General features: G+C 41.4%; 2 protein-coding genes across 2 annotated transcripts in view; one reads left to right on the top strand and one right to left on the bottom strand.

The window, feature by feature from the left end:
• sipa1l3 (signal-induced proliferation-associated 1 like 3) overlaps positions 1-3661 on the top strand; it is a 62811-nt gene extending 59150 nt beyond the window's left edge. Inside the window, exon 24 of the mRNA XM_047593886.1 lies at positions 17-3661. Coding sequence (XP_047449842.1) covers positions 17-211 — 195 coding nt within the window. The 3' untranslated portion in view covers positions 212-3661. The remainder of the gene's footprint in view (positions 1-16) is intronic.
• Positions 3662-5756: 2095 nt separating this feature from the next.
• On the bottom strand, positions 5757-10114 carry LOC125013515 (ribonucleoside-diphosphate reductase large subunit). Its single transcript, XM_047594262.1, has 4 exons — positions 9929-10114; positions 6594-8575; positions 6279-6467; positions 5757-6182 (listed from the first exon to the last, which is right to left on the bottom strand). Exons 1-4 carry the CDS (start codon positions 9945-9947, stop codon positions 5991-5993), a joined length of 2382 nt encoding a protein of 793 aa, XP_047450218.1. The 5' UTR covers positions 9948-10114; the 3' UTR covers positions 5757-5990.
• Between the last annotated feature and the right edge of the window lie 561 nt (positions 10115-10675).

The following is a 10675-nucleotide window of genomic DNA, read 5'->3' on the forward strand; positions in this document are numbered from 1 at the left end:
TCTCTCTGTCCACCAGGAGAAGAAAGATAAAGTCGTTCTGCTCGCAGAGATGGCCAACCTGAGGGAGAACAACCAGCGTCTGCAGGAGGAGAGTCTGACGGCCAGTGAGCAGCTGCGCAAGTTTAGCGTACTTTTTACCAACCTCAACAAGACAGACAGCGACCACGAGGCCCGCTCCTTAACGCATGAAGCCGACTCACAGAGGGATTGATCAACAGCTGCAGAGGAAGACGAGCGTGAAATTCAGGCCAGAGGGAGGAGCAGTGTGAGAGAAATGCGCTTTCCTTGCCCACGATTCCTTGCACTCACACAGGTGACTATGACACAATGACATCAACTCACTCAGCTTCCACTGGACTGCCTTAAACCAGAGACAATGAGGAGAAGACGATCTGGATTTTTAAAAATGCAACACTCCCAGAAAGACGGAGCAGAGACCCTCCCTCTCTCTACACCCTGAGCCTGTTTATTTTTCTAAACTGAAGTGAAAAAAACGTCTTATTTACTGGTCTTATATATGAATACATATGCTACTATGCCGGAGGAGTGAGAAGGAGAGGAGTTCCTGACTGTTCTACAGAAAACTACATCACCTGGAGAGGCCTAATACTGTTCCTGCAGCCAATCAACCAAAAAAAAAAAAAAGACTCATTACAGACTGCATCTCCCATAATGCACTACGAGTAATGGAAGCTCTACAGACATGGTACTGTAGATAATTCACGCCTGTGTGGTACAGTTGTATCAATATTATCAACATTGTACTGATATCGTTCAATAGTCGTGCTAAAGAGGTGTGTGTGTGTGTGATGGTACAATACTCAGAAGCATTGCAGCGCAACAGTGTTTGTGCTCCAGAAGCATTTTATTCCTTCAGTGTGTGTGTGTGTTTGTTTGTGTTAATGTGAGAGTGCAGCCTGTCTGTTAAAAGGACAACTGAGTGATGAACAAACTCGTTTACTGTAATATGAAACTTGTGGGCCACAAAATTTTTTCTCTCCTGCGTTTACATGGACGAACCGTGGCCTACGGATGTGAAACAAGCCATCAGCCTGAAGAGTAAATGGTCACACAGCTCAGTGATAATGGCATCATATCTCTTATATAGTGCATTGTGTTGAGTGCCCTATCATCTCAGATCTACACCTACTGGATCCCTATTTTAACCCAGAGTCGGTCTTTTACTTGTTATATTTCAAGGAATAGCCACAGCATTTTGAGAATTACGCCCTTTTGCTTTCTAGTTTAGTGTAAGATATATATATAAACGATTGATATCTTCAAGTGTCCTGCATTCACAAAAGAAAAGAAAATATATATTAAACTTGATACCGGAAGTATCGTGTTGCCATGGATACGTCACAAAAAGAACCCCGTTTTTAACTTATATTTGTTCACATTTTGTAAATGATGTGTGCCGAATTAGTTATTAACCCTTTACTTTTGCCGTGTACCGTTGCATGTACTCACAACTATTAGTGAATTTCTGTTATCTTGAAAAATCTTAAAAAGACGATGGTTCTCAGGCAGGTTCTGAATTGTTGTAAGTAATAATTATTATCATAATTATGACCATTCCTGCCCCTCTAGTCTGCTGACATATTATTTTCTCTTAATTATTAGACTGCTTATTAAGTCTTATTCAAAGTTTTTCTTTCATTTTGTGAATGCAACTCACTCATGCATCGTTCCGTTAAATAACGTTAAACGGCTACAAACAGGATGAAACTGCAGTAGTTTGAAGCTAACGTGACAAACTACTGGTTAGTTTATCTTATCTGGTTACGAAAAAGTATGAGAGATATTATAATTTTCGTTTGTAACGAGTTACATGTCGTTTCTGTATTTCTTTCAAAAACTAAAATCTGAACACGTCAATTCGCCATTTAGTTTTGGCTAGCATGGTACCTTAGCTGGTTGCATGGCAACCGGTTCTGGCGTTGCACCAAATTTAGCTGCTCGTTAGCGCCTTTGTCCGTTTTTAAGTCATAATGTATCTCAAACCGGATTTAAATACGTGTGTATTAGGTATTTTAATATAAAAATAACAAAGGGTACGTATGTGTAGGTCGATTTTCGCGCTGTCGGGACAAAAAAGAAATTAGTTTCCACCTATTTGAACGCTTTACGTTAAGCTTATGTAGTTTTAGCTAACGGGTTTAAAAGCAGTATCCGTGTCGTTTCCAAACTCTTAACTAGAAAGCAAATAATTCTCCAAAAATGTTGAACTCCTCTTGAAATCTGAGTGAATCTGTTTCTCATATAATGTGCGCTTACAGTAAACATTTGTTGTATATAAATCTCAACATCACTGAAGCTACTTCATATCAGTTTGTTTGTTTGTTTGTATGAGAGGATTCTTTCAAGTGTTCTGTGCTAAACCCACATGAACACAACTTTATACCGTTGGCTCGCTTAATGATATTGTCTACTATATCTATTTTTTCATTCAGAAATGTGTCACATGTTTTTTGAATGCTGGTACTGGTACATCCCTGCAGAGGATCAGTATTTGCGTTGAGATATCACTGATGAAAGCTGAACTAAATCATCATCTCTGCTCAGTAAAAAAACTGATCACCCGGAGGTTTTTTCTGTCTTTCCTCAAACTGGATCTGTTTGAACTCTCCGACCCACTCAGGTTCCTCAAGATGCTGTTAATGACACTAAACCATCAAATATGGGTGGGTGATAATGAGATGCAATATCAGCGGATGTAAAAAAAACTTTCCCTGCTTCTTTTTAAAAACAACCCTTTAAAATCTCTGGGTGTATTTTCATTTTAGCTTGAAGGTGATATTGGAATTTAATTTTCAAGAAAAAAGCCAAAAACTGTTTCTCAATGGCTTCACCGTGGGCTGACTCTGTTGACATGCTGTGATAAAGGATTGCCCCTTTTCTACGACCTGAAATATTTTATTACCGAAACAGGAAGGCACGAGTGTCGCTCTTCTGCTTTAACGTCACCACCTCCTTTAGGCGTCTGCAGCTTATAGTCGTCATCTCAGTAACGTTAGGTTCGGAAAGTTAAAATCAATCTTGTTTATTCTAGTTTCATGTTTGTAGTGATGGAAGACACACACTCCTGTTTCCCTCCTCCACAGCTTTGCAGGTTAAGCTGTGACTTTAGTCTTAATCTTTAGTTTGCTTATGTAAAAGGGGCCCGGTTTCTTTTTCCTTTTTTTTTTGTTTTTTTAATATATATATATATATATATATAAAAATCTTGTTCATGCTATGTATAATTTTAAGCTATTTATAGCATCCACAAACAAACGCCCCTCGTTGTTGAACAAAACAATAATTATTAATGGTAATATTGTACAACAGTTTTCTTTTCTTTTTTTTTTTTAGATGTTAAATATTTTTATAATTTATTTTTTAACACGCTGGCCACTGTTTCAGACAATAGTGAAGGTGAGAGAGGGTACTGTGTTTTATTTGTGTATCTGTTTTGATTGTGTATAAAACTTGATTTGTATTATTTCCTCTGGCTTCACGTCTCCTCCTCCTCCTCCGTACGTGGGCGCTTTCTGCAGGTGGCTGGAGGTGCGTGAAGCGTTTAAGGTTTTCTTTGGGTTGTAATAATAACTTGTACATTTAAAAGTGTAAATTATGTTTTCATTATTTTATAAAAAATATATTAAAAACTAAACCATCAGAACTTGTGCTGATTTCTGTTCTTTCCTCTCAAGCAATGTTTTGATGTGGAGACTCTTCCTTCTGGACGGATACGAGTTAAAGTTAAGACTTTATTTATCCTCCGCTGGAAATGTATGCGCTGATAGAGGGAAGGAAAATGAAATAAGACAGACATAAAGAATATAGACTATATTAATGGTAAAATAAATATTTAAAGCTGCTGTGACTTAAGTGAAGTGGTGGAGGTTAAATATACTGCACACTATGAACATAGTAAAGAATTAAACTTTAGAAGAATATTATTGCAGAGAATTTTGTGATAAATGAGAACATTTCCTGAGATACACTCAGAGATATATTGTCCAGAGCCGTGGTTAAACCTTTTCCAACTCAGGGCCCACTTTTAAGTCTCAAACATTTATATGGCCCACTTCCAACCCCGTAAATACGGAGGCCATATAACGTGTTCACAGAGTACTTACTTTTATTGAAGGTGGAACACAAAGGACTGAACTGAATACAGGAGAAACATGTTGGAAGCTCCACGGTCACTAACACAGCATCTGTAACATGTTTCACCTTCAGTGTTAGAGGTTTCAAGGAGCTGTTCATCAGCACCACATAGATATCAGAAATGACGAGCAAGGGGCTGATTGTAACAGGCTGATTAATAAATGATTTATAAATAATAGTATCCTTCAACAATGGATAAGTGCATTCTCGTTTATAACAATCTGACATCCAATATCAGACCCAAACAAAACCCAAATATCGAAAGAAGCCCATTAAATCGATGGGTTTACAAATAAACACGAACTCCACATAAAGATGATGTAAATTCTGCTCGGGTCTAATCAGATAAAACTTCAAAATCAAAGTATATAATGCAATAACATTGCACTCTTACTTACTTTCCTTTTAAAATAAAAACTGCAGTGGATCATATTAAGCCACAACCAAAACCCAAATATCAAATTAAATGTAAATAATTTCGTGTGTGTTCACTAGTCCAGAGGATGAAGTTGTTCCTTTAGTGCAGCAGTGCTGAGATCAGCTGATGATAAAAAAAGTCTCACAACAAAAGAAAACACATTTAAGGTTTGACAGCAGTGACGTGATTGAGGTTGAGGCAAAATCTGAATGGAAAGATTTTAGCGGGTTGGTAAAAGGAGAATGAGCAGACAAGGATAATAGGTGGTAAACTGGAAATTACTTATACAATGAACATTTGTGGATGTAATTATGAAAAATGTATTTTATAACTTTGTATACGAGTGAAACAAGCTGTGAAATATTAGACAATCTGTGCAAATTAACAAGCCAATTGAAAATCTGAGCAAATCACATTTTTAAAAATATCTCTCTGAAAATGAGAACAGTTGCTGTGACCTCGATATTATAATTTTTGGACCAGACAGAACTTGAACTTCGACATCAAAGGTCTCATTCTACGTCCATCTTTTCCCATTTATATGTTGTTGTTAGGAAACAATAACATGTTGACATGATCTGAGACGTGTATACACCTGTGATGGTCCTGTGATGTATTTTCACTATGTACCTGGATGTTGCCTGTTTCTCTTTCCCTACGCTTCTCTCTAGGTATTTTCTTATTCATAATTAATTACAAATCCGGTGTCATAAAAGTATTAATATTTCTGATGTGAAGATCGATCTCTACTGTTCATTTCAGTGCATTTAGGTTTGTTGAGGCGTTCAAGACTTCCTACTGAAGCTCAGGTTGATGATATAAAGATGATTGTATCCTTTTCAACATGGATAAAAACCATTTAGGTGCCGTTTTCAGCACGTTGTGATATTTTTAAATGGCTTCTTCATGATGGTTGGTGCCATTCCTCAATAGTTGTTGAATTAGTTGACTGCAAAGAGTTTAACATAAATGTACATCACAACACAAAGCTAAGCTGCACCTCATCTTATAAATTTATTGTCTTTATTTTTTTTCCAAATCTTCCAACTTTGATTAATTGCAGCTTCTTACACGTAGTAAGAAATGCTATGAATTCTTGCAACTTTCATGTCGCCTCAGGTACTTTTTCACATTTATTAGACGCGACCCAGAGAAGCGGACAAAGGAAACGAGACAATCAGAATAGTGCATATAAAATGTTTTATTTTATTTAAGCATTGAACATAAAAAACATTTTAAGTGAGAAATTGCGAGGTTTACATCTTTTTAATAAAATTATTTCTATACAATCTGACTGTGCGTCTCAAAGTGAGAAATTATCAAGTGTGAACTGTTGTAGAGGCGCCTAGAACATCAGGCCCACCGGCCAAAGTCAAACATTTTAACGTCGAGCCTCAGCCGGTCCGAGCGGAGACGCTTAAGATCCGCACATGACGCAGTCGTCTCTGTTCTGCAGGGAGCACACCATGGCTGCGGTGTTTCGCTCTTTCACCTCAGTGTCCGAGCCGTTGACCGGCTGCGCCTCCTTCAGCTTCTCCTTGTTCAGGGTGAACTGGATGGGGTTGGCGGCGGGCTTCGTCCTCAGGTAGTACATCCCCGTCTTCAGACCCTGCGACGAGAGCGAGAGAGATGAAGAAATCATCATCAGTTTAAACCTTTCCTTTAAAATCTTCAGCTCGGATTTTGTCCTCCAGGTCTCACTCACTTGCTTCCAGCCGTAGAAGTGCATGCTGGTCAGTTTGCCGTAGTTCGGCTCTGCGATGTGGATGTTCAGGGACTGGCTCTGGTCGATGTAGGCGCCGCGGTCGGCCGCCATCTTGAGTATGGTCTTCTGGGAGATTTCCCACACGGTTTTGTACAGCTGCTTCACATCGTCGGGAATGCCAGCAATCTCCTGTCAAAATAAAAAAAAAAAGACAACAAATGTCACTTCAGTCTAAAAACCCTTTGAATAATATCTAATAATCGTCTAAAAAAAATCTCTTTTACATCAACACAAACACCAGATGTGGACGATTACCTGAACGGATCCGTTGTGAGCGATCAGCTGGTTCTTCATCTCCTCGTTCCACAGCCCCCTCTCCGTCAGGTCTTTGAGCAGGTGGGGGTTGACGATCTGAAACTCTCCCGACAGGACCCTGCGGGTGTAGATGTTGCTGGTGTAGGGTTCGATGGACTCGTTGTTGCCCAGGATCTGGGCGGTGGAGGCGGTGGGCATGGGGGCGAGCAGCAGGCTGTTCCTCACGCCGTGCTTGGCGATCTTCTCCTTCAGCAGCTTCCAGTCCCACAGGTCCGTCGGCGTCTTCTCCCACATGTCGTACTGGAGGACGCCCTTGCTCACGGGGGAGCCCTCGTACGTCTCGTAGGGGCCGAGCTCGGCCGCCAGCTCGCAGCTCGCCTCCAGGGCGGCGTAGTAGATGGTCTCGAAGATGTGGGTGTTCAGCAGCTGAGCCTCCGGGCTTTCGAACGGGTGACGCATCAGGATGAAGGCGTCCGCCAAACCCTGGACTCCGATTCCTATCGGCCGGTGGCGCTTGTTGGAGTTCTCCGCCTCGGGCACGGGGTAGTAGTTGATGTCGATGATCTTGTTCAGGTTCTTGACGATCACTTTGGTGACCTGTGCCAGCTTTTTGAAGTCGTAAGTCCGGTCCGGGGTGACGTACATGTTGAGAGCGATGGAGGCCAGGTTGCAGACGGCCACCTCGTCGTCGCTGGTGTACTCGACGATCTCCGTGCAGAGGTTGCTGCATTTGATGGTGCCCAGGTTCTGCTGGTTGCTCTTCCTGTTGCAGGCGTCCTTGTAGAGCATGTATGGCGTCCCCGTCTCCGTCTGGGACTCGATGATGGCGTACCACACCTGCTGGGCCTTCACCACGCGCTTGACCCTCCCCTCCTTCTCATATTTGGTGTAGAGCTTCTCAAACTCCTCCCCCCAGCACTCGTGTAGCCCGGGACACTCGTTGGGACACATCAGGGACCAGTCCCCGTTGCTCTCCACCCTCTTCATGAACAGGTCTGGGATCCACATGCCGTAGAACAGGTCTCTGGCTCTCTGCTCCTCCTTTCCAGTGTTCTTCTTCAGCTCCAGGAAGTCGAACACGTCGAAGTGCCAGGGCTCCAGGTACATGGCGAAGGCTCCGGGTCTCTTGTTACCACCCTGGTCAACGTAGCGCGCCGTGTTGTTGTAGACCCTCAGCATGGGGACGAGCCCGTTGGAGTTGCCGTTGGTGCCGGCGATGTAGCTCCCCGTCGATCTGATGCAGCTGACCGCCACGCCGATTCCTCCCGCCGATTTGGAGATGAGGGCGCACTGCTTCAGCGTGTCGTAAATGCCTTCGATGCTGTCGTCCTTCATGGCGAGCAGGAAGCAGCTGGACAGCTGCGGGCGGTTGGTTCCGGCGTTGAAGAGGGTCGGGGAGGCGTGGGTGAACCACTTCTCGGAGAGGAGGTTGTAGGTCTCGATGGCAGCGTCGATGTCGGTGCCGTGGATCCCAACGGACACTCTCATGAGCATGTGCTGCGGTCGCTCGGCCACTTTGCCGTTGATCTTCAGCAGGTAGGAGCGCTCCAGAGTCTTGAAGCCAAAGAAGTTGTAGGAGAAATCTCTGTCGAAGATTATGGCGGAGTTGAGGCGGTCTTTGTGCTCGAGGACGATGTCGAGCGTCTCCTTGGAGATCATGGGGGAGTGGCGTCTGTTCAGAGGGTTGACGTAGTTGTACAGGTCCTCCATCACTTCGCTGAACACCTTCTTCGTCTCTTTGTGGAGGTTTGAGACGGCGATGCGCGCGGCGAGGATGGCGTAGTCGGGGTGTTTGGTCGTGAGGGTGGCAGCGATCTCGGCGGCGAGCGTGTCGAGCTCCACGGTGGTGACTCCGCTGTACAGACCCTGGATCACCTTCATGGTGATCTGGGCCGGATCCACGAATTCAGAGTTCAGTCCGTAGCAAAGCTTCTGGATGCGAGAGGTGATTTTGTCGAACATGACGCGCTCCTGGCGTCCATCTGAACAAAAAAAGAAACACAAACAAACATCTCTGTCAACCCAAACACCTATGGGCAAAATGGCACATTTGGATTTTTATCTCAAGTTTATGGAAATTCACAATTTAAAAAACATGATTTAGTGGTTTTCTTTATTAAAATGTATCCAGGATTCATTGAGGTTATGCAGCCGTTTTAAAATTAATATTTTATGAGAAAAAAAAATAAGATTGTTCATACTTGTGACTGTATAGTTGTGGTTTTTGCACTGGTCAAACACAAAAATGAAAAGACACATTCCTCCCATTGAATGTTTGGGTTTCAAGTGGAGCCAAGTTTGTTTAAAGATTTTTTTGTTCACTTTCCACACCACGGCAGTCTGCTCTATCAGCAGTTGTCATTGTGGACAGATGTGTGTGACAGACTCAAAGGATCCATCTTTATTATTTGTGTACCAACAGAGGGAGCCAACAGACTTCCAACTAAACTTTAAGTTATGAAAAATTTTAAGACAATGGCTCTTTGTTGGTAACTCAGGCACATTTTTCTGCTTATGTCATCTACGTCCTGTATTTACATTTAAACTACAACTGGCTCCAAGTTTACAGATTTATGATTTCCTGCCAAACTTTTCACTCATTCTGATCTTTTTTTATTATTTAGTAAAATAAAAAAAGATTGTGCAGAACTTAATCACTTATGGCTCATTGACACGGATCATATCACACTTTTATTAATGTTATTCATGTTGTATAAATGATGATGGTAATGTGATAATGAAGTGAAATACTTGACACTAATGTCTGAAGTCGAACAAGTTTTCCTTTTTAAGACCAACAAAAACTACACAAATTACATAAAAGTAATTTTGTCCAACCCTTTACTTTGCCTTATACTTTTTACACTACATTTTCTAGTGTTAATTACTTAGATTTCTTGAGGACCAGGCCGCACCACACTCGTGTGGGACAATTTCTTTTGGCGCCATCTGAGACAAAGGCTTATAAACCAGAGTCCAAAAAGCCAAACTACAATAAAATTATTTAACGAAACTATATCATAAAGTCGATGTTAGCTTCTATAACAGCTGGGCACCGAGTTAAATTACGTGAGACCATTAGCACAACACAAATGAGTTCTTTATCAAACTACTTGTATAACACCTTTCATACGACTTAGATGCACACTGATAGCTACGAGCTAACGTTAGCTAACAGACTCATAGACTCAAATATGGAGCTTACGTTTTGGTTGAGTGATATAAAACCCATCAGACAACACTGGCAGCAAATAATTTCATGATTACCAGAGGATCCACTTTACTGACAGTGGCCTGAGATACATAACGAGAACGACAACAAAACCACCACTCACCTCTCTTGACTACATGCATGCTTGCAAAACGTGGTTTCACTCGTCCCCAGAGAAAACTAAAAACTCTCCAGCAACAAGATGAACCGTTCCACAATCTCAAACCACGCAGAGGAACAAGGACCCCAGTCAGGCTTGAAGGAAAAAGCGCGAATGACTCCCGAAAAAACCCGCTAAAGAGCTATTTGTGCGGATGGCGTAACCCGGAAGAATATGAAGAAGCGTTTTGACCAATCAGCAACGACGCTACTGATATGTGTGAGAGCCAATCAGAGCAGAGTTCCTCTTCCGGTATTATAAAACATTTTTTTTTTTTATTTCGTTTTTATTTCGTTCACAACAACAAAATCAAGACAACAAAATAATTAAAAAAAACAAACAAAAAAAAAACAAGGAAGGAAGCGTCTACTTTTATGTTGGCAAAAGTATCATTTATTTAAACTATGTTTGTATATTATATATATTTTTTTACTGATAATCTGATTTTGCATCCATATAAATAAATATATTAAATGCAATAGAGTGAAAAGTGCAATATTTGCTTTTGTGGTGGAGTGAAATATTGTCGTTATGTTGTGTTATCTCTTTTTCTCACATGACCACTATTGTTTGGCACCAGGTTGAGTTGTAAATATATATGAAGTTTGGTGTTTATTTTATATATATAGGGTCGTGTATATACCTATGTGTGTGCATGTATTTACATGAACTGTATATGATGTTTTTTTTAACTTGTAATATTGTGGGATT

This window comes from Mugil cephalus, chromosome 9, assembly GCF_022458985.1.
Source record: "Mugil cephalus isolate CIBA_MC_2020 chromosome 9, CIBA_Mcephalus_1.1, whole genome shotgun sequence".
Lineage (NCBI taxonomy): Eukaryota > Metazoa > Chordata > Actinopteri > Mugiliformes > Mugilidae > Mugil > Mugil cephalus.

Coding starts and splice junctions, on each gene's coding strand:
- LOC125013515 (XM_047594262.1), bottom strand. Junction 6,468..6,593: donor CTCACAACGGATCCGTTCAG/GTAATCGTCCAC, acceptor TTATTTTGACAG/GAGATTGCTGGCATTCCCGA. Junction 6,183..6,278: donor ACTTCTACGGCTGGAAGCAA/GTGAGTGAGACC, acceptor CTCTCGTCGCAG/GGTCTGAAGACGGGGATGTA.